Source organism: Molossus molossus, unplaced genomic scaffold (genome assembly GCF_014108415.1).
Source record: "Molossus molossus isolate mMolMol1 unplaced genomic scaffold, mMolMol1.p scaffold_m16_p_12, whole genome shotgun sequence".
NCBI lineage: Eukaryota > Metazoa > Chordata > Mammalia > Chiroptera > Molossidae > Molossus > Molossus molossus.
Genome location: NW_023425347.1, coordinates 31,580,049 through 31,604,924, shown reverse-complemented (window position 1 = coordinate 31,604,924; position 24,876 = coordinate 31,580,049). Strand labels below are relative to the sequence as shown.

The following is a 24,876-nucleotide window of genomic DNA, read 5'->3' as shown; positions in this document are numbered from 1 at the left end:
AAGCTATTTTGATTAAGCCTCTTCAAGTCTCTCTCTTAGGCTTTCTAATCTTATTTGTAGATCAAATAGGTCAGATTTTTGACACAATGAAAACAAAGTAATCATTAATTGTCAAGGTGTGTAAAAGTGATTTTTTTTTTCTTTATTGATTTTTGAGAGAGAAGAAGGGAGAGAGAGAGATAGAAACATCAATGAGAGAGAACATCGATTGGTCACTTTCTGCAAGCCTCCCCTTGGGGATTTGGCCCACAACCTGGGCATGTGCCTTGACAGTGAATGGAACCTGTGACCTCTTGGTGCATGGGTTGAGGCTCAGTCACTGAGCCACACTGGCCAGGTCTAAAAGTGATTTTTAAACAGAAAAGCATTATCTGCATTTATTATCACTACCTAACAATAGCTATTGCAAATTGGTGACATTTAATGTATACTGTTAGATGTTAAACAGAAACAACAAAATTCTGGTTCTTTTTTTTTTTTTTAATCTAAAGAAAACATCAAAAAAGATACATATCTATGAGACCTTTAACTAAGTTAACCCAAAATAAGACTTTGTCAAATAATGACTTTTCTCCCACTCTCTCTCTACCTCAATTTGCAATGCTTTAAAAATATTCTGAGCTGATGCAGGCAATTTCTTTGAGCTGTCTTCATCACCAGCTGTATGGAATGCATTCGTCATTATGCAAGTTCAAAGGCAAATGAGGGCTCTTCATACAACAGCTGAGCATAGAGGTTGATGACTACTGCCTTTTCTCTGCTGTGAGAAGGAAAAGGATATTTTAAATCTGAAAATGGCTAGCCCAGGAAACCAGAAACTCTCCTTACATTAAGAGTAATAATTAGGAAAGAGGTTGCTTTTTAAATAGGGTTCTCTGCTATTACCAAAAGCTACTAGAAAAAAAATGTGGATGAGAATAGCTAGTTTTGTTTATTTATAATATTTTCAGGAATTACTGATTTTGCAATATGTGTCATTCTTATATCAAAGGGGTTTTTTTGTTCTAATCATATGAATGACATGCCCATCAGTCTATCACTGGTGTAATTTCTTTTTCAGTTTAAATTGTAAATTAAATATGTTTTATTTATGAACTACAGGAAGATTATATTTCAAAATTATTCTTTTTTTTTTTTTTATCCTCACCCGAGGATATTTTTCCATTTTTTGCACAGACAGAGCGGGAGGAGAGTGAGGAAGGGAGAGAGAGAGAGAAACATCGACGTGAAGGGACACATCGAGTGGCCGCCACCCGCACGACCAACCAGGGCCGGGGACAAACTGCAACCGAAGTACGTGCCCTTAGCGGGAACCGAACCTGGGGCTCTCCAGACCTTAGGCCGACGCTCTAACCGCTGAGCAAAACTGGCCAGGGCTCAAAATTATTCTTTTGCAGTATATTAAGATAACAGTTGTCCTATTTCTGAGAAACGTTTAAGATACTGTTTGACTCCACTTATTGATAATGGCAATAGTTCACTTTATTTGTAAGGCAATTTTAATTATTAATATGATCATGAAATATGCAGGTATTATGTTTGCATAATATCTAATGCAATTTTAAATGTAAAATATTGTGGAAAACATTATTTTGAATAAAATTTCTACCTTGAATTCTGAATAAAGACACAGATACTTAAGATATTAAAACAATGCCCGCCCTGGCCTGTTTGGCTCAGCGGTTAGAGCGTAGGCCTGCGGTCCAGAGAGACCTGGGTTCGGTTCCCGTTAAGGGCACGTACCTCGGTTGCAGTTTGTCCCCGGCCCTGGTTGGTCGTGTGGGTGGCAGCCACTCGATGTGTCCCTTTCACATTGATGAGGCAGCTGATTGTTTCTCTTTTACATGGATCTTTCTCTATACATATTTCAAAGCAAAAAAAAAACAAAACAATAAAAAATAGATACAGAATGGTAGTTATAAAATAGTGACAGGGATGTAAAGTACAGCATAGGGAATATAGTTAATAATATTGCAATAACTATGTATGGTGCCAGATGAGTACTGGAAATATCAGGGAGAACACTTTGTAATGTATATGATTATCTAACAACTATACTCTCTACCTGAAACCAATACAAAATAATATTGAAAGTAAACTGTAATTGAAAAATAAGCTCTGGCCGGTTTGGCTCAGCGGTTGAAGCGTCAGCCTGTGGACCAGAGTCCCGGGTTCGGTTCCCGCTAGGGGCACGTACCAAAAAAAAAAAAAAAATTAAAAAATGCACATTTTAATCAAAATTGAACATCAATTTCCCAACAGGAATTTGGGGATTTTAGTTGTCATTGTCTCAAGCACTGTGGCTTTTATTTGTTTGTTGTTTCACTTCTTACACAAATCTCTATTGAGCTCGTACATGGTCTAGATATTCTTCCAGACAACTCAGGGAGCTCACAATTGAGTGAAAGCACCAGAGACCAACAAAGCGTTATAAAGCACATGCCCAGCCCGGCCAGTGTGGCTCAGTGGTTGAGTGTCAACCCACGAACCTAGAAGTCGCTGGTTCGATTCCTGGTCATGGCACATGCCCAGGTTCTGGGCCAGATCTCCAGTGGGGGGCAGTCAATGTTCTCTCTCATCGATGTTTCTCTCTCTCTCTCTCTCTCCCACTTCCTCTCTCTTTAAAATCAATAAAGAAAAAAAATGTTTTAAAAAGCACATGCCCCATGTACTGAAGAGTGTACATACAAGTGGGAGAGGATAGAAGGGACCCACCAACCTGCCTGGGAGGACTCTTGAGGACGAGATGCACAGTGTGAGGAAGAGTTCAATGAGGGGTGAAGGTCAAGATTTGGGGGAGTAGAGAAATGACAGGGAGGGATAATGTTTCAGACAAAGGAGATCATATGAACAAAGTCATAAAAGCAAAAAACAATACTGTGTTTATTCACTACAAGTGGCTTAGTGCCCCAGAGGCAGCAGGATTTGAATCCTGCTCTCTGCTATTTATTAATTCTGTGACCTTTGGTACATCAATTACTCTCCCTGTGTCTCTGTTTCTTCAGCTCTAAAGCGGGGGTGATAATAACACCTACTTCATAGTATTGTTTTGAAGATCAACATCACGCACTTAGCACTGTGCGGGGCGTGTGGTGAGAATGATGCCAGCTCTCTTCATTATGCCGTGAATGACAGAGCATGTAATCGGGCTGGAAGATTGGGTAATAGTCAAATCTTGCAGGTTTTGTCTGGCAGAACAGAAGGAGCTTTGGTTTCACATTATGAGTAATACAGTATCAAGAAAATATTTTAAGTGGGGAAATTATATGAGAGAGTTTGTGGTTTTGCTACATCACTTTGGTTTCATAGAAGAAAGAACCGAAGGGAAGAAGTGGACACAGACCAATCAATGGGTTGTTGCATTAATGGAGGCCTGAATTAAGATAATGATAGCAGTGATGGGCAGGAAAAGTGATAAAATAAATATTTAAGAGGTTAAATCTGCAGAACTTTATTGATTGGGTATGATGGATTACATAGCTACAAAGACATTAAAAAATCAATTCAAATTTTAAGTAAGGCCGATGAGAAAATAACATCGTATATGTTGACAGATGAGTATCTTTAAGGAAACTGCTTCATTTGTTTATTACAACTCAAAGGCAAGATTAAAAATATTACTGTGGCCTCACTAAGAAAGACACTTTCTATTAACATTTTCAAATCCATCCTAATTGGTAATGATTTTTCAGATTTCTAAAAATCATAGATATCCTAGTAATAGATCAAAGATTCTGTATCCATTCATAATTCCAAGTATGTGTCTGACTCCCTTCCTGATAATGTCTGTTGATATGTTTGTGGTTGATTTGCTTCATTGATCTTATTGCTTTGTGTCATTTCGTATTTCGTCCCCCTCTCATTATTGGTTTATACTTTCAGATCACTGTGTTCACTTGCCTATTGCATTCCAGAAATCTTTTCAGACAACAATCTCCCATTTGGCTTGTGTCAGATAATTTTACACTGTGTCTCCATGAACAGATGTGCATACAAAAAAAAAATTTTTTTTTTATCCTCACCCAAGGACATTTTTCCATTTTTTGTTCAGATAGAGTGGGAAGGAGGGAGAGGAAGAGAGAGAGAGAGAAACATCCACGTGAAAGGGACACATCGAGTGGCTGCCTCCCGTACAACCCAACCAGGGCCGGGGACAAACTGCAATCGAGGTATGTGCCCTTAGCGGGAACCGAACCCCGGTCTCTCTGGACCACAGTCTGACTCTAACCGCTGATTCAAACTGGCCAGGGCTGCATGCAAAAATTTTAATACATATTTTGAGTTCCCTAACATAGTGAATCACTTTGAAAAATTCATGTCTTTATTTTTTTTCTGTTTGTTATCCAAAATGATTTTGCTTATTTGAAGAAGAAAAGCTCATAGATCTCTGTTTTTAAATGAATTCTGCTGTTCCATGATCAAGCACAAGGGAAATACCTGCCCAGCAGAGGCCTCTGGGACGTGGCTACAGTAGTATGGCCACTTTAATTGGTCAGTGCCAGTGCCATTTTGGTTGTTAAGTGTTTTTAATATCATATTTACTTGTACTCATGGTGTAGGATCTTCTCCACAGAATAATTTTGTTTTAGTAAGAAGAGGTTTATCTTAACCAGTTGTTTTATTGGATTCTTTAAGTCATACTCTTCCTGTAATCTTCAGACTTTTTCATTCATAAATAAACGAGTATTACTGAAAAACACTGAGAGTAGTTTTTGACAGTAGAGTAAGGTGAGTAAAATCTACTTTTTAGGGAAATAAATTTTCATCTCATAAATTTTTTCAGAGAATTAAATGGTTCTGCAATACAGAAGCATTTGCAGATATAGAGTCCCTGATAGCGGCACATATTATTTTTTAAAAAGCTTAGAAAATTGAGTTATTAAGTATATATATGTATGTATATGTATGTATATATATGTAAGTATATTGCTTTTAGTATCTGATCTAATATTGTTTCTGTAACTACTGGCCCTTTGTTACACCCTACTGGAGCTGGTAAAAAAATAATAATAATGTCAGTGTTCGCTTCTCAAACAGGTCTCTTCTTTCCTGCTTTACTCAGCTCTACAACCTTTTTCAAGATAAGAAGTTTCTCATAGTTTTCTACTTAGAAGATCTATAACGCTACTATTTGTATTAAACTTATTTATTTTTGTTACAGATGTTTCTCCTTCCCCCCCATTGACAACCTCCTCCCAATCCCACTCCCCGCACGCCAGCATTATTGCCTGTGCCCTTGTTTATGCATACATGTGTGTGAGTTCTGTGGTTTATCTCTTCCCTCCTCCCATGTCCACCTTTTCTGAGGTTTGTCAGTCTGCACCCCACTTCCACGTCTCTGGGTCTATTTCATTCCTCAGCTTGTTTTGTTCATTATATTCCACAAATAAGTGAGATCATGTGATATTTGTCTTTCTCTGCTTGGCTTGTTTCGCTTAGGATGATACTTTCCAGGTCCTTCCATGTTCTCTCAAAGGATAAGAGATCTTTCTTTCTTACAGCTGCATAGTATTCCATTGTGTATATGTACCACTGCTTTTTTATCCACTCATCTATTGATGGACACTTGGGCTGTTTCCAGATTGTAAATAGTGCTGCTATGAACATAGGGGTACATATATTCTTTCTGATTGGTGTTTCAGGCTTCTTAGGGTATATTCCTAGAAGTGGGATCACTGGGTCAAATGGAAGTTCAATTTGTAATTTTTTGAGGAAACACCATATTGTTTACCATAGTGGCTGCACCAGTCTGCATTCCCACTAGCAGTGTACTAGAGTCCCCTTTTCTCCACACCCTCGCCAACACTTGTTGTTTGAAGATTTGTTGATGGCAGCCATTCTGGAGGTGTAAGGTGATGCCTCATAGTTGTTATAATTTGCATCTCTCTGATGATTAGTGATGTTGAGCATTTTTTCATATGTCTCTTGGCCATTTGTATGTCCTGTTTGGAGAGCTGTCTCTTTAGGTCCTCTGCCCATTTTTTAATTGGGTTCTTTGTCTTCCTTTTGTTGAGTTGTATGAGTACTCTATATATTCTGGAAATTAACCCCTTATTTGATGTATAATTGGCAATTATGCTCTCCCATATAGTGGGTTCCCTTTCCATTTTGATGCTTGTTTTTTGTTTGTTTGTTTGTTTTTGCTGTGCAAAAGTTTTTTAGTTAGATGTAGTCTCCTGTGTTCATTTTGTTGTTGTTGTTTCTATTGCCTATTGGCATGGTATCAGTGAAAATTCTGCTGTGTGTGATGTCTGAAATTTTGTTGCCTACATTTTCTTCTAGGAGTTATATGGATTCATGGGTCACATATAAGTCTTTTATCTATTTTGAGTTTATTCTTGTGTATGGTGTAAGTTGGTGGTCTAGCTTCATTTTTTTGCATGTAGCTATCCAATTTTCCCAACATAATTTATTGAAGAGACTGTCTTTACTCCACTGTATGCTATTGCCACCTTTGTCAAATATTAATTGAGCATAATGACTTGGGTCAATTTCTGAGTTCTCTGTTCTGTTCTATTGATTTATAAGCCTGTTCTTGTGCCAGAACCAGGCTGTTTTGATCACTGTGGCTTTGTAGTATAACCTGATATCCAGTATTGTGATCTCTCCTACTTTGTTCTTCTTTTTCAAGATTGCTATAGCTATTCGGGGTCTTTTTTGGTTCCATATAAACTTTTGGAGTATTTGATCTAGTTCTGTGAAATATCTCATTGGTATTTTGATGGGGATTGCATTGAATCTATAGATTGCTTTGGGTAGTATGGACATTTTTATGATGTTAATTCATCCAATCTATGAACAAGGTATATGATTCCACTTTTTTATATCTTCCTCTATTCTTTTTTCAGTGACCTGTAGTTTTCTGCAAATACGTCCTTCTTTGGTTAAGTTTATTCCTAGGTATCTTAATTTTTTTGCTGCAACAGTAAATGGGGTTGCTTTTTTAGTTTCTCTTTCATTGAGTTCGTTGTTGTTGTACAAGAATGTCATTGATTTTTTTATGTTAACTTTGTATCCTGCTACTTTGCCAAATTCATTTATTAAATCTGGAAGATTTTTGATGGAGTCTTTAGGGTTTTCTATGTACAGTATCATGTAATCTGCAAATAATGACAGTTTCACTTCCTCCTTTCCAATTTGGATTCCTTTTATGTTTTCTTCATGTCTAATAGCTGTGGTTAAGACTTCCAGTACTATGTTAAATAAGAGTGGTGAGAGTGAGCATCCCTGTCTGGTTCCTGTTTATTTTGAATGTTTCTTATATCCTGCAGGTATTCTTGGCGTCACCAGCTAAGGGAATTTAAAAGTGAATACCGAGTTGTAGCCTTGGATTTGAGAGGCTATGGAGAAACAGATGCTCCCATTCATCGAGAAAATTATAAACTGGACTGTCTAATTACAGATATAAAGGACATTTTAGACTCTTTAGGTAGGTTACTTTAAAAAAGTATTTTTCTTTTTAAAAGACTATCATTCAAGAAATTGTGAATTGATAACCTCATTTCTTGGGACAATGCATTTTTCACCTACCTAGGTTATTATCTGGATCCTGTCACCATGGTTTTGGGAATACAGACCAAAATATTTATAGTGGGAATTTAAAATAATACATTCAGAATAATTATTCAATCCACTGCCAAGAATGACTTTTAAAATTTGTTTTAAAAATAGACCTAATGTTACTATTTATTATTTTTCAGAACTAATTATTAGAAATTTGAGTCTTAGACTCAGAAAATTTGTCTTCAGAACCCACACTTAAATATTCATTTAAAAATGTTACAAGGCGCAGAAGCACTTGAATTATCTTACTTGATTGATTAGTTAGTGCCACCCCAAACTCAATGACATACAGCCATACCTATTTATTCCTATGGTCATGAATCTGCAGGTCAACTGTAGGCTGAACACCTCTGGGTTTTTTACTCAGGCTGACTTGTAGGTCCAGCTAGGACTGGCTTCTCACTGTGAGTTGGGCTGGAGCCCAAGCTAAAGGGGAGTAGCTACCTGGGGAAGCGTTTTTCCTGGCAGTGGTAGAAATGGCAAGAGGGTGAGCTCAGCTGCACAGGCATATTTCGGGTCTACTCTCAGCCCATTGGCCAAAACAAATCGTATGGCTGAGCCCACAGTCAAGTCAAATACCCATCACAAGAGCACAGCAAATCATATGGTCCAGTCTAACATCAAAGGAGCAGCAGAGTATACTCCTTTTGTGGCAGTGGGGAGAGGGGAAGAGTGAATTGTATTTTAACAACAATCTAATCCACTGCATCCCTTTTGACTAAAACCCAGCTGTTACCATCAGTATGTTAATGGAGACAATATAGTGAGAAATCCATGAAATCAAATTAAAGGCCCTTTCTACAATAATCTAATCAGAGTATATATCATCAGGCCAGTATTCTTAGAAGAGAAAAAAATGGGTGAGTCTGGCAGTGTCAATGCAGTGTTGTCATTTAGTCTGACTGCAATAAAACAGACTCAGAGACACTGATTTCTGACAGCCATATTTCATTTATATTTTGTGGTAATGCAGTCAGACCTGGCCTAAATTTGTCATCATGCAATTTTCTAGTCATATCAATATTATAAACCAGATGTTTATATGTGTGTTGTGTGTTAGTATAGTGGTGGGGTAGTGGAGAAAAATACTTACTTGAAAAAATTAATTTTAAGGACTGTAGGAATAAATTTCAAATTAATCTTATCCATCCATACAAAGGAAATCCTGTAGAAATCACTAGTAATAAATATTTTATAATTCAAATTTCCATAATGATTACATGAAATGAAACATGTATGTTTTTGGTACTATAATTAAGACTTTCCACTAATTCAGTTTGATTTCACAGTTCCAAATACATGATGTTTTACTGTGTAGAGTTGTAACATTGATTTTGTGAAGTTAGGGAGAAAATAGATGCTTCTTTGACATAAAGATGTACCAAGTGGACATAGATGGGACATTTTATGATTTTACTGTAACTAGAAATTTTTTAGCATTCAAAAATAACTCAAATAATCTTGCTTATGACCTAATTATGTGTAATCTTAATCATGGTTTCCAAACTATTTCAGATTAAAATATATTTATATTCCTGGGACAGATTCTGAATTTGTAGGTCTAGAGTAGAAGCCAGGCATCTCAATTCTCTAAAAACCTACCTAGGTGATTTGAACATACAGGTTTGGGAAATACCAAACTCAATATCTGCACAAAGTGCATAATTGGGATAGAATAGTGGAAAGATTAGTTTCAGAAGTGAACTTATTTTATGTGTTAATGATGCACCCACCTGTTTCTTTTCAATGATGTCAACATTTGCTTCTTCATTTCAGGGTATAGCAAATGTGATCTTATCGGCCATGACTGGGGGGGCATGATTGCTTGGCTAATTGCCATCTGTTATCCTGAAATGGTGATGAAGCTTATTGTTATTAACTTCCCTCATCCAAATGTATTTACAGGTGAGTTTAAATTTTCATTAAAGAATCTTTGCCAACATGACAATTCACTACTGTCACACTTTGGATTAAAAACAGCAAATTTTGATTAACATAAGATTTTAAAAATTAAATGACTAAAATATATTATTAGCACATGACAATGTGCTTTAAATATTTAAAGAGTCTAAGAAACTGTAGCTTCATACTTGCTTGCATAATTTTATTTCTTTTTAGAAAACATTTTACTGCTAACTTGGGGAGGGATTAAGGGAAAATGCAGTAACATTACTTCAATGGTAATAGGTCTTGACAGCCTAGAAATAAATTCTCCTCTTGCCTGACAGCTTTGACTATCAGGAATGGCAGTATTTTTTTAAAGCAGCAGTTCTCAAATTTTTGGTCAAAGGACTTCTTTATATCTTAAAAGATCCATTGAGCTTTTGTTTATATGGGTTATATCTATAAATGTTCATTGTATTGGTAATTTAAAATGGGACATTTTAAAAATTTTATGTATAAATTTATCTAAAAAATAACAACTCCAGTACATGTTAACATAAATAACATTTTTTTTTTATTCTCACCTGAGGACATTTTTCAATTTTTTGTTCAGATAGAATAGAGGGAGAGAGAGAAACATCGTTGTGAAAGGGACACATCGAGTGGCTGCCACCCACACGACCAACCAGGGCCAGGGACAAACTGCAACGTATGTGCCCTTAGCGGGAACCGAACCCAGGTCTCTCTGGACCGCAGCCCGACGCTCTAACTGCTGAACCAAACTGGCCAGGGCATAATATAAATAACATTTTAATGAAAACTAGCTACATCTTTCAAAACAAAATTTTAGTGAGAATAGTGTCATTATTTTACATATTTGCAAACCTCTTTGATATTTGGCTTAATAGAAGGCAGCTGGATTCTCAGATCTGCTTCTGCATTCAATCTTTTGCAATATGTTGTCTGAATTGAAATATATGAGGAAATCTGGTCTCACACAGCTTTGTAATTGGAAAAGGGAGGACTATTTTAATAGCCTTTTCAGATAACTGTGAATTTTCTTTTTTAACACTACATCAAACTAAAAAATTGGTGGTTTCTTAAAGGTTAATAACAATATGAAATCTAATGTCATGTTAATGAACTTTTTGTACTCTGTTAGGATAAAATCCATTATCTCTAGCACTTTGAATGGCTTTTTCTACCCATGTATGCTTTTGCATCATCATGCATGGGAAGATATTGGTTGAGTTATGCAGATCTTCCATAGTTTGACACATTTCATTATGATATCAAAGAATTACATTAATTAATACCACCCCAATTTTATTTTTTTTTAAAAAGCCATTAAGTGTCCCAAAGGCGTCAAGCTCACAACAGCCAATACGAGTTTGCAAAATTCTAATTTTCAGTTGAAAGTTTGAATTTTATCTTTGGCAACAAATATCTGTTGATTGTTTTCCCTCAAGTGAAAGGCTTGCTTTATTCATTTTCAAGAGTCAGTCTGCAAATACCTAGGTCTGACTGATAATAGTTTGTTAGTCATCCTTTCAAGTAAAAATGGCTCTCCATAAAAAATGCAGCTAATTCAACGTATCAACTCAAACAATTGCAGAAGTGCTTGTCCTTGCTTGTCCTTGAGACAACCATTGTATTGGGGTATGCAACGGGACTGCTTTGTGTGTACTTGCTATTTCATCACAATGCTAAAAAGCCAGGTACTCAAAGGTTGAAATGTAATAAAATTAATTAGTTTTGCTGTTTCATCAAGAACATTCTTAAGTGAAACTGGCATTTAGTTTTATGTATTTATTTGTTTATTGCAAGTGTGTGGTAGTGTACAATGTAATGACTCCTCATACTGTTTAGTGTCACTGCCTTGATCTGTGCTCAGGCAACAGTGGTTTTATCTACCATTGCTTTTGTACTATCAGTGCAAATGTCAACCAAATGAGAAAAGCTAATAATGTCTTAGTTTTGTTATAAAATAGTTTGACCATCTGGATTCTTCAAAAGGATCTTCGGGATCCCCAGGGGTGTACATGGACTACACTTTGAGAACCTCTGCTATAAAGGGAATTCATAAAATCATAAAAGTGATTAAAGACCTGTCAACCATGGGTAGGACTCCTTTTTTTTTTTCATTCTCACCTGAGGATATTTTTGTATTGATTTTTTTTTTAGAGAGAGAGGAAGGGAGAGAGAGAGACATCAATTGGTTGCCTCCCACATGACCCTGATCAGGGCCGGAAATTGAACCTGCAACCTAGGTACGCGTCCTTGACCAGGAATTGAACCCGTGACTTCAGTCCACGGGCTGATGCTACCGCTGAGCCAAAACGGCCAGGGCAGGTAGGAACATTTTTATTTGGTTTTGGCAGAAATTATCACGTTGTCCTCTTTAATTAGCTTTGTCAAGTTTTCTGGGGTTCAGGTACTGCTACAACTCACAGCAGCCTTTGGGGAACAAAAAATTCAGAACATATTTCTGTTTCTTCCTTAAAATTGAGCAGGTGATGGATAAAGGGACCATGACTATCTAAATATTTTATATTATGAGAGCCAAATTTTAGATACATATCCAATTGGTCTACTTCTATTGAGGCAATAGGATAAATGCCTAGGATTCAGATATCAAACTGAGATCATCGTGTTTTTCTCAGTTCCATGAGTCAGCAGAACTCAGGCTACGTGCTTGTTCAATTGATCAGGAACCCAGGGTAAATGTTATTTTGGACAAACTGTAATTGGTCATTTCAGCATAAACATACTTGGACTGTTTCTGAAACTATTTTATCAATGGGTTCAACCCTAGTCAGGTCAATATGAGGTCGTCAAGGAATACGCTTATAATTGTATTCATATCTCTTAATGCAGGGCTGGAAAAATCTTGTTCAATGATGACAATGCTCCACTTACCTGAGAATATGCACATTTAATATGTATGATTTTATTACTTCCCAGTTTAAAAATTAAGTGTCTTCTCAAAGCATTTTAAATCCTTATCAATGTTGGTCCTACCCGCCCAGGCTTCTGCTTTTCTTCCTGGCTCCTTTCATACCATCTCCTTCTCCTCATTCACTACATACCTGCCACATTAGCCTTCTTTCTGCTTCTTGAATATGCCGGGCCCTGGATCTACTTTATGTTTCTGGGTGCTCTTCCTAGATCTTTGCATGGTTGATTCCTTCTTACCATTCAGGACTCAGCCCAGAGAAGCCTATTCTGACAACCCTACTAAAACAACAGTCCCCCATACCACCCAAACATCACTCTTAATCAGATTGCCTTGTTTTGTTTTCTTTATGGTATTATTGCTACCAAAATGATCTCTTAAGTATTGGTTACTTATTTATTGTGTAAGTTAATGAGAACATCTTTTGTCTTACTCACTGCTAAATCCCCTTAAATACAGAAAATATTCATTGAATGAATGAATTTGCTGGATACATGAGTGAATTTATAGAAAACACTTCCTGCCCTGGCCAGTTTGGCTCAGCGGTTAGAGCGTCAGCCTGCGGTCCGGAGAGACCCGGGTTCGGTTCCCGCTAAGGGCACGTACTTCGGTTGCAGTTTGTCCCCGGCCCTGGTTGGTCATGTGGGTGGCAGCCACTCGATGTGTCCCTTCACGTCGATGTTTCTCACTCTCTCTCCCTTCTTCTCTCTCCCTCCCACTCTATCTGTACAAAAAATGGTAAAATGTCCTCGGTTGAGGATAAAGAAAAAAAAAAGAAAACACTTCCTTTTCTGTTGAGGACAAATGGATAAGGTATTCAAATCAACCAATACAGAAAATCTTTTAAACAATAAAAAACTATCTCCCTCTGTATCCCTAGGAAAAGTATCAGGTTACTGATAATGACCTTAAAAGAATGGCAGTGTTGTTTAGGTTTCCTGTTCCTTTCTGAGTCAAGACTTTATAAAGTGGAATTTTCTTCGTATTTAAAGTGCTATAAATTTTCTAAATACCATAAATATTCATAATAAAATATAAGAACATAGAAATTGTTTCAAAGAGAACTACATAGAAATCCTTATTTGTGGATTCTTTTATGGGATCATCTTAAATGTGAAATTGCCTTAACAAGAAGTTCTCTCAATAGTACCTAATTCCTTGGATGAGGTCTAACATGGCATTTTAATTTCAGAATATATTTTACGACACCCTGCTCAGCTGTTCAAATCCAGCTATTATTACTTCTTCCAAATACCATGGTTCCCAGAATTTATGTTCTCAATAAATGATTTCAAGGTAAGTCATATGTAATGATGGATGTTAATCAGTGCTTATTACAGTGATCATTTTGCAATGTATACAATATAAAATTATTATGCTGTACACCTGAAGCTACTACTAATATTATAAGACAATTATACCTCAATGAAAAAAAAAAAAAGACTGGTGCCTCAAGATGATGACAAAATTAGGAAGTTAAAAATAAAGAGACTGAAGCACTAAGAAAAAAACAACAACCTGGTCCTATTTATGTGGTTTTGCTTTGTTTTAAATAATTAGTTATTATACAACTGTTAGATGCTGTGCACAGTTAGGCATTTCCTCTTATGCAAAAAAGATTTTTTAATTAAAGTCCATTCTTAAGAAAGAAAAATAGACAAATACTAAAATGCTCTTAAGACCTCATCTATAGTATTACTTATCTTTTAAATCTATGTTTGTATATTTGAGTGCCTGGATGTTGTTGCTTTTAAGAGCGTGTGCCCCTAAAGTAATACCTCGTTTTAGAAAACACCCCACGGGGAGGTGAGGAAACATGAACTCCAGGTGAGAGAGTTTGAGAGCAGAAGTGGAAGCCCTTGGAGCTCAGCAAAACGCTGAAACAAAGTAAGCTGCAGGCACTGGTGTAGTAAACACTGACACCAGGAGTCATATGTAGCATCTATTTTTTGGAAGTTTGTTGAATCCCCCTTGTATGTCCAACACGGCGTTAGGTATTTAGGGAGGTTAAAAAACAGACAATATTATTTTACTTGAAAATACTTCTGGCCCTTTCCGGCGTCCGAGACGTCGAAGCGAGGACGTGGTGGGTCCTCCGGGGCGAAATTCGGGATTTCCCTTGGTCTTCGGGTAGGAGCTGTGATCAACTGTGCTGACAACACAGGAGCCAAAAATCTGTGTATCATCTCTGTGAAGGGGATCAAGGGACGACTGAACAGACTTCCTGCTGCTGGTGTGGTGACATAGTGATGGCCACAGTCAAAAAAGGCAAACCAGAGCTCAGAAAGAAGATACCTCCAGGGTGGTAATTCGACAATGAAAGTCATACGGAGAAAAGATGGCGTGTTTCTTTATTTTGAAGATAATGCGGGGCTCATAGTAAACAATAAAGGCAAGATGAAAGGTTCTGCCATCACAGGACCAGTTGCAAAGGAGTGTGCAGATTTGTGGCCCAGCATTGCATGGGATGCTGGCGGTATTGCATGATTCTCCAGTGTATTTGTAAAGAAAAAAAAAATCCATTAAAAATTATCCCCCCCCCAAAAAAAGAAAATACTTCTGCATATATCTCTGACAAATAAGGATTTTTTTTTTTCCACATAACCCCAATGCCATTAACAAACCTACAAAAATGAATAATTCTGTAATATCATGTCATACCAATTTAAATTTCCTTGCTTTCTCAACTGTCTTTATATTTCATTTGTTTGAATCAGGAACTAAACATTGTATTTGGTTGTGATGGCTTTTTAAATACAGCAGTTCCTTCTTTCTTTTTTAATTTTTAAAACAAAACAAACAAAATCCCCCGGAAGATTAGACTATGTAAGATCTTACTTAAATTTTAAATTTTAGTATATTAGATGTTTCTTGAATGGATTGTCTCCTCAGTCATTATTTATAGGACTCTGAGAAGCCATAGGAGTGCTCAGGCACAGACTCAAGGGACTGGCTTGTCTCCAGTGCTATGGAAAGGGATTGTGCATCATGGGACAGAGCCTTATGCTCCCCTGTGCCTCCTGGACGAGCCTGGAAGAGTAACCTCCCAGGGGTATCCACATTGGGTTTCTGTTGTTTAACACAACTTTAAAAAAAAAAAAGACAATTTATTTATTTATTTATTTATTTATTTATTTATTTATTTATTTATTTATTTATTTATTTATTTTTATCCTCACCCGAGGATATTTTTCCATTTTTTGTACAGATAGAGTGGGAGGGAGAGAGAGGAAGGGAGAGAGAGAGAGAAACATCGATGTGAAGGGACACATCGAGAGGCTGCCACCCGCACGACCAACCAGGGCCGGGGACAAACTGCAACCGAAGTACGTGCCCTTAGCGGGAACCAAACCCGGGTCTCTCCGGACCGCAGGCCGACGCTCTAACCGCTAAGCCAAACTGGCCAGGGCAAAAGACAATTTATTTAAAGTTAATATTAAAAAATAAACAAGGAAATGTTTCAACAGGAGCCAAATAATTTTTTTATAGGAGGCATTTAGTCATTTGTCCTGAGGAATGATCTACATTTTGAATTTGGCTGACTTCTTCATTGTGGTGTTATTTAACCTATTCTGCTAACTCATGTTCCTTCTACTTAATAGATGTTTCTGATTTAGAGGCTTGATTAGACTGTTTTAATTTAATAAGAATAGGTTATAACTGGTACTATGTTTCCTAATGTAACACATCAGGGAAGTACATACTGTCTAGTTGCCTCAGTTTTAATAATGCCAGCACCGACCAGTGGGCTCACAAGTTGTCAGATACTTGAAAATTTCCTAACAACCTTTCACCAACTAATTTTAGCATAACTTGATTATCATTGCCTAGGTCCATTGTTTCATTAGGGTGTGCAAAATGGTGAATTTCTAATTCTATCATATTTTCTGCTTTTATTAACTTGAATTCTTCTATAAAGAAGAATTTTCCACATGTATTAATTCAGTTATTCTGAAATACAGTTCACACGAGAATGGCAGGATAAATGCTTCTTTCTCCTTTTATTAAACAAATTCCCAGAGTAATGAGTTGGTGCCTAAGATACCTCTCTAATAGTGACTAATGAAGGTTTTTTCGTGTCATTATGAGCTCATGAAATTGTTTTTTAAATATTTGACATATATTCATCAATTATAGTCATTATTTTTGGTGCCCAAATTATCCCATTTTAGGAAAGTGGGAACCCTCTCAGGTTGGCTCCTGTGTCCTTCTGACAGAAGCACGTTAGTCAGTGATAGCCTGCTTCCTTAATGACCTAGGCTATCTTTTATTTTCTGTCCCAGACTTGGAAGCAGTCATTTATCAAAGGAACCCTCACTTCTATTAATAGGAAATGGTATTTAGAGACCACAATCTGGGTGTCCAGATGATTATTGTTTTACTGGGTTTTCATTGCTTCTAGATCTTTCCATTGGACCAAATTTGGACACACATATATTTTAGAAAGAAAAACAATCATGATTTCTTACTCATGTTTCCAAAGCAAATTTAAGACTACATTGTTTTTACTTAACTTCTACTATTTTTTATAAAACATTTATATGGCCTCAAGTCAAAACTCTAAAGCAAGGTAGATTCAGAGAGGTCTCACTTACACCTGTTTCCTCTGTTTCTCTGTTTCCTCCCTATCCCATAAAAGTCATTTTAATTAGTTTTTGTTTCATCATTTTATTCTTTCTTTTTAAAAATATAAATATATTTGTTTGCCCCTTCTTACACAAACTGTTTCCCATCCTTGCTTTTCTTCTCTTAATATCCTGGAGATCACTCCATTTCAGCACATAGATTGACTTTTCTTTTTCTTTTTTCTTACCCAAGGATATTTGTCCATTTATGTCCAGGAAATTTGGGAGTGAGAGAGAGAGAAACATCAGCGTGAGAGAGACACATAGACTGGTTGCCTCCTACACGACCCACACCGGGGCGAGGACAAACCGCAACTGAGGCACGAGCCCTTGGCGGGAATCATACCCGAGACCCATTGGTTTGCAGGCTGATGCTCTATCACTGAGCCAACCCGGCCAGAGCTAACTTTTCTTGAAGTACTAAGAACACATAATACACAATTGTTTGGCTAAACCATAGTTTATGCAACTCATCTTCCACTGATGGACATTTGATTTGTTTCTAGTCTGTTTTATTATTATTATTATTATTATTATTATTACAGATAATGTTGCAGTTAATCACCTAAAGTGTATGCCATTTCATATTTTTGCAAGTGTGTTTGGGTTGAGGGATCTGAATTTTAAACAAAATAATTCTGATGCAGGTGGCTTAGATCCATACTTTGAGAAATGCTGGTATAGAGCAGTGTTTTTTCAGGTTGTGGGTGAGGATCCATTAGTGAATCATGAAATCAATTTAGTGGCTTGCAGTGTGAATTTTTAAAAATAAAGTAGAGCAGAATTGAATGGAAAATATCAGGGCACACTATAATAAGAATAAGAAGTCGTTATTTAAGTTTTTGTTTCAGAAATATATATGTAAAAGTATGAACTGGATCGTGATGTAAAATGTGTCTATTACTCTGGGTTGTGATAAAAAAAAAATTCAAACAACTTTGGGGAGAGAATTGGTTGTCACTAAACGGATGAGTTACTGTTAGCTGGAATATTGCAGAAGATTTGACGGTTGGGGTAGTAGTTGAGCTTGGCCTTATAGAATGTGAATTGGCAACAAGGAGACAGGATGCTTTTCATAAAGGTGAAGTGTGCATGGGGGGTTAGAAGGAGTATCAGAAGTATGGCCAGTAAAGCAGAGATGTTTAAAATGTGTTGGTAAATAATGAGGTCTCCGACCTTTATAGAGCAGAAATGAGGAGCTGTCAATGCATACTGACCATTATTTTCTTTCAAAAGCCGAAGATCTAGTTTGTTATTAGGTAATGGAAAAGTTTTAATTATTCTCTTTTCACTTAAATTAGGCTTTGAAACACTTGTTCACCAGTCACAGCACCGGCATGGGAAGAAAAGGATGTCGGTTAACAACAGAAGATCTTGAAGCTTATATTTATGTATTTTCCCAGCCTGGAGCATTAAGTGGTCCAATTAACCATTATCGAAATATCTTCAGGTCAGTATAATTTTTTTTTTTTTAGTTAAATAAAAAATCATTCCCAAAAGAGCCAGTACTCTATTTTTTTTTTCTGAGTCATAAAGCAGTTCCATTTTTTATTTTATTTTATTTTATTTTATTTTATTTTATTTTATTTTTTTTATCATCCTCACCCGAGGACATTTTTCCATTTTTTGTTCAGGTAGAGTGGGAGGGAGAGAGAGGAAGAGAGAGAGAGAGAGAGAAACATCGATGTGAAGGGACACATCGAGTGGTCGCCACCCGCACAACCAACCAGGGCCGGGGACAAACTGCAACCGAGGTACGTGCCCTTAGCGGGAACCGAACCCGGGTCTCTCCGGATCGCAGGCCGACGCTCTAACCGCTGAGCCAAACCGGCCAGGGCCCATTTTTTATTTTTTGAGGAATTGCCATACTGTTTTCCATATGGTTGTACCAATCTGCATTCCCAGGAACAGTGCATGAGGGTTCCATTTTCTCGACATCCTCTCCAACACTTATTTGTTGATTTATTGATGATGGCCATTCTGACAGGTGTGAGGTGATATCTCATTGTGGTTTTAATCTGCATTTCTATGATGATTAGTGACACTGAGCATCTCTCTCTTTTTTTTTTTAATCCTCACCCGAGGACATTTTTTGACATTTTGTTCAGATAGAGTAGGAGGGAGAGAGAGAGAGAGAAACATCGACTTGAAAGGGACACATCAAGCGGTTGCCACCCGCATGACCCAACCAGGGCTGGGGACAAACTGCAACCGAGGTACATGCCCTTGGCGGGAACCGAACCCGGGTCTCTCCCGACCGCAGGCCAATGCTCCAACCGCTGAGCCAAACCGGCCAGGGCGAGCATCTTTTTATATGTCTACTGGCCATCTGTATGTCCTCTTTGGAGAAGCGTCTATTTAGGTTCTCTGCCTACATTGGATTGTTTGAGTTTCTTTGGTGTTGAGTTATATGAATTCTTTATAAATTTTGAATGTTAATCCCTTATCAGATATATCATTGGTGAATATTTTCTCCCATTTAATAGGTTGTCTTTTCATTTTTTTTGATGGTTTCCTTTGCTGTGCAAAAACTTTTTAGTTGATGTAGTCTGATTTATTAATTTTTTCTTGTGTTTCCCTTGCCTGGGTTGCAGGTTTGATCCCTGGCAGGTTGGGATTGTGTGGGAGGCAAGCAATCCATGTGCCTCTCAATACTCTATTTTTTTTTTTTTTTTTTAATCCTCATCCGAGGACATTTTTCCATTTTTTGTACAGACAGAGTGGGAGGGAGAGAGAGGAAGAGAGAGAGAGGGAAACATCGATGTGAAAGGGACACATCGAGTGGCCGCCACCTGCACGACCAACCAGGGCCGGGGACAAACCGCAACCGAGGTACATGCCCTTAGCGGAAACCGAACCCGGGTCTCTCCGGACCGCAGGCCGACGCTCTAACCGCTGAGCCAAACTGGCCAGGGCTCAATACTCTATTTTTAATATTAAGTTCACCACTTATCAAACTCAAATAAAGTATTTTGATTTAGTAAGTTGAATAATCTTTTTTATGGAAAATTTCAAACATATGGAAAATCAGAGAGAATAGTGTAATGGATCCCAGTATAGTTGTCACTAGTCTTATCCATAACTGTTCACTTCACCTCTCCCTTTAGATTATTTGAATAGATGTATATCTTAGTTATAATTTTCATAATCATTTATTCATTCAATAAACATTTATTAAGCATTCTTTGTGTTATGGCTATGCCAGAACTCAGGGCATAATAATGAATAGAACTAGACAAGGTCCCTGATCTCACAAAACTTATAGCCAAGAGGGGAAAACAGACGTCAAGCAAATAATCACATTAATGAATATATGGTTATAAACTAACATAAAGACTTGGAAAGAAAGGAATGAGAACTGAAGAAATAATGTTTGAACAAAGAAATAAAGGATGAGTTACGTATTGACTAGACCGGGTTCAGGGTAGGGGAACTGGCATTCCAGAAAAAGGAAATAGCTTGTACCGAAGCTATGTGGGGAGGTGGAGGGTTGTGGTTTTAAGTAACACAATGCGGGCCAATGTGGCTGGAGTATAGAAAGTGACAATGGGAAGAAGAGAATGGAATGAGACTGGATCGGAGAGGTAGGCAGCATTGGTCACACAAAGTCAAGTAGACCATATTAAGGACCTAAGAGCCATGAATGCAAAGCCAGTGAAGGAGGGTTTCAAGCAGAAAAGAAACAATCCAATTTGCATTTGGTAAATTCACTCATTGTGAGAATATATTGGAGAAATGAATTTGGGAAACCAGTGAGCTAAAGATGATGGTAGTTTGAACTACACTGAAAGCAGTGGAGATGGGGAGAGTGGGTAGATTTAAGAGATATTTAAGCCCCCTGATGTGGCTCATTAGTTGAGCATTGACCCACGCACCACGGGGTCACCAGTTCGATTCCTGGTCAGGGCACATGCCCAGGTTGTGGGCCCAATCCCCAGTGCGGGGCATGCAGTTCTCTCTCATCAATGTTTCTATCTCTCTCTCCTCTGTCAAATCAATAAAGAAAAAAATTTTTTAAAGATATTTAAGAGGTAAAATTGGCCCTGGCCTGTTTGGCTCAGCGGTTATAGCGTCGGCCCCTTGGACCAGAGAGTCCCGGGTTCGGTTCCTGCTAAGGGCACGTACCTCGGTTGCAGTTTGTCCCCGGCCCCGATTGGGGTTGTGTGGGCGACAACCAGTCAATTTGTCTCTCTCACATCAATGTTTCTCTCTCTTCCTCACTCTCTCCCTCCTGCTCTCTCTGAACATAAATGCAAAAATGTCCTCGGGTGAGAATAAAAAAAAAAAAGGTAAAATTGACAGGGGCTGTGATAGGTTGGGTGGGGGGTATGAGAAGAGAGGTGTCAAGGATCCTCCTGGATTTCTGGAATAAACAACTGTATGAATAGCCATACCATTCACTGGAATAGAAAACACTAGAAGAGAACTACTTTTGAGGGGAAGGTCATGAATTTTATTGATCTTAACCTACTTGAATTTTAAGTGGTGCCTTAGATATTCAAATAGGTAGTTAGATACTAGAATCTGGAACTCAGGAGGAAATCTGGGATGAAGATGTAAAATCTTGAAGTCACTGACAGAGACAACTGAAACTTTTGTTTCAGAAGATATAGTCAAGCCCTGGCTGGTTTCTCAGTGGTTAGAGCATTGGCTCACAGACCAGAGAGTCCCGGGTTCAGTTCCTGCTAAGGGCATGCACCTCAGTTGCAGTTTGTCCCCAGCCCAGGTTGGGGTTGTGTGGGTGGCAATCACTCGATATATCTCTCTCACATCGATTTCTCTCTCTCTCTCTCTTCCTCCCTCTCTCCCTCCCACTCTGAAGATAAATGCAAAAAAGAGGTCTTTGTGTGAGGATTAAAAAAAAAAGATATAGTCAAGGGAGAAAGTATAGAGTGAAAGGTAAGACATGGAGGCTTGTCTGTTTGGATTTGAACTCTAGATAAGAGAAAAAGAATTTTCCTTGAGAATTGGGAACTACAGCCTGCCCTGAAAGGTTTAGGAGCTTGAATTTATGCCACTTCCATAATATTGGAATTATTGGGGAAAAATATATTTTAACATGGTCTTAGGCTGTAACATTCCCTAGGAAGGCTGGAAGAAACAAACAAACTCAAAGCTTCTCAGGAGGATACATCTCAGCTCAGACTCACACTGTTCCTACAGATAAAGTCCCCTGAAGATGAGTTCATAATCCCAATTACCAATTCATCATTAATGAGTCAAAATCTAATTGCAGCAGAACCCCTAAATATTTCAAATAATAGAACAGAGACTATAAAACATGTTTAAATAATTAAGTACATGAAAGAATAACAAATATGAGAAAAGAATAAGATATCAAGACAGACCAGAAAGAGCTGAAAAAGAACCAAAGATCTCCTAGAAATTAAAAAAAAAAATTGTTATTGAAATCTAATTCCATAAGTGAGTTAAATAGCCGATCAGACAAACTAAAAAGAATTATGATTTGGAAGATAGAGCTTCCAAAAAATTACCTAAAATGTACCTTAGAGCAATAAAGAAGTGAAAATATAAAAGACAGGTTGGCCCTGGCTGGTTTGGCTCAGTGGTTGGACCGTTGGCCTGCAGTCCAGAGAGACCCGGGTTTGGTTCCCGCTAAGGGCACGTATCTCAGTTGCAGTTTGTCCCCGGCCCTGGTTGGGTCATTCGGGTGGCAACCACTCTATGTGTCCCTTTCATGTTGATGTTTCTCTCTCTCTCTCTTCCTCTCTCTCCCTCCCACTCTATCTGAAAATAATAATAATAAAATTAAAACTCAATACTTATTTTTGAAATAAATAAATAAATAAAAGACAGGTTGTATTTGACGTGGAGGATAGAATTACAGATAGATAGATAGATAGATAGATAGATAGATAGATAGATAGATAATTAGAAATAATTCATATATAACATATATGCTAAGGATTTTTTCTGGGAAAATAAAATAATATAAATAGAATATATTATTTTCAAACTAGTAGAGGGAAATAAGAAAACTATCATTTTTTTTTTAAAGCCAGAAAGGAGTCCAGCCAGTGTAGCTCGGTGGATTGAACATTGTCCCTTGGACTAGAGGTCCCAGTTTGATTCCTGGTCAGGGCATATGCCCAGGTTGCTGGCTCAATCCCTGGTGGGGGGAGTGGAGGAATCAGCTGATGTGTCTCTCTTACATCGATGCTTCTTTCTCTCTCTCCCTTCCTCTCTCTCTAAAAAATCAATAAAAACATTAAAAAAAATAAAAAAACAAGAAAGGAGAAAAAGGAAGCAAAGCAAGGTAAATAGAAAGCACAAATTAGATGACAACAACAATTTCAATATTTCAGTATGCTTAATATATGTTAACATATTAAACTTGCCAGTTAAGAAACAGAAAATATCGCCCTGTCCGGTTTGGCTCAGTGGTTGGAGTGTCGGCCTGTGGATCAGACAGTCCCGGGTTCAGTTCCCGCTAGGGGCATGTACCAAAAAAAAAAAAAGGAAAGGAAGAAAGAAACAGAAACTATCTATTGGATTTAGCCACAATTAAAGAATGAGCCCGGCTGTTTGAGCGTCGACCCATGCACCAAGAGGTCACTGGTTTAATTCCCAGTCAGGGCAGATGCCCATGTTGTGGGCCTGATCCCCAGTGGGGGCATGTAGGATGTGGCCAGTCAATGTTCTCTCTCATTCATGTTTCTATCTCTCTCTCCCTTTCTTTCTCTCTAAAAGCAATAAAAGAAAAAAATATATATATATATTTTTAAAAGGATGAGGACACACAACGGTTGAAAGCAAGTATATGGGAAAAAGTTATAGCTGGTGTTATTTTAAATAAAACAGAAACTCTCAAACTCTTCAAATATGGAATCCAGGGGGAGTCATGAGATTATATGAATGAGGGGAAAGGAGGTAAACCCAAAGCTTCTTTTTTGACTAACAACAAGACTTGTATGTAGATATAGTATAGATATATCTTTGGAAAAAAGAGATGTTAATTTAAAAGGTATTTGTAGGTAATAATTTATAAACCAAGACAATGATTAGAAAGGCAGACAGACATTGCAGAGGCTACAGGATACATTTTACAGGATATAGCAACATTGTCTGAAGTCTATGTTCTGTTGTTTTGGTTTTTATACAAATAACATTTGTAAAGACAATTATAAGAGAAAATAGAACAGCTCATTTTCATAATAGTCTAAATTTTGGACAGGAGACAGGAATGATAATTTCAAAGTGTTTTTTATTTATCTCTACCAGAGCTAGCTTTGTGATGCAAAACAGAATGTTTGTAAGCAGCTATCAGGAAGCAGGAAAATTATTTTTATTTTGCTGAGGTTCTTTTACTAACAATGTGTTCATTAGGAGGACCTGCATTCCCAGGAGTAAGCTCTAGAATCTTGTTAATTAGCATGGAGAGGGGGTGACAAAAAGCAGGCCTGTGAAGGTCAAAACTCACAATTTTATATAAAAGCACAGATAGTTTTTGCTTAGATTGTTGTAAGTTAAATTTAGCTGGGTGAAGGTCACATTGAACTTTCTAAAAGTTCAACTGACTCCCTCTGATAATTCTTTATGTAGGGTAATGAAGATCAAGTCCGTCATTAAAAACAGGGTTCTACAATATATAATGATTATAAATAAAGTATAATACTTTATACTCAGGCATGAAAATCACCCTCATTTAGGTGCCCCAGGACTATAGCCTGGTCAAAGGACTTTAAAAAATTAGAGCCAAGGAACCAAAATGAACTAGGAATTGGACTAGAACTAGGACCTAGCCTGCAAAAAAGATGAATACTTGTAAACTTCTAACAAAGCATCAAATATTAAAGCAAAAACTGACAGACTTACAGGGGAAAATGC

At 37.5% G+C, this 24,876-nt stretch overlaps 1 protein-coding gene, 1 non-coding gene and 1 pseudogene across 2 annotated transcripts in view; 2 read left to right on the top strand and 1 right to left on the bottom strand.

Moving 5' to 3' along the window:
- Positions 1–24,876, top strand: part of EPHX4 (epoxide hydrolase 4) — a 45,448-nt gene that overhangs the window by 7,939 nt on the left and 12,633 nt on the right. Inside the window, exons 3-6 of the mRNA XM_036256615.1 lie at positions 7,272–7,429; positions 9,340–9,468; positions 13,596–13,699; positions 18,330–18,478. Of these exons, the coding sequence (XP_036112508.1) occupies positions 7,272–7,429; positions 9,340–9,468; positions 13,596–13,699; positions 18,330–18,478 (540 nt within the window). The remainder of the gene's footprint in view (positions 1–7,271; positions 7,430–9,339; positions 9,469–13,595; positions 13,700–18,329; positions 18,479–24,876) is intronic.
- LOC118626124 lies at positions 14,142–14,890 on the top strand (annotated as a pseudogene).
- Positions 15,266–15,468, bottom strand: LOC118627367. The gene has a single exon (XR_004959118.1). It is a non-coding gene; the product is annotated as a small nucleolar RNA SNORA73 family (small nucleolar RNA).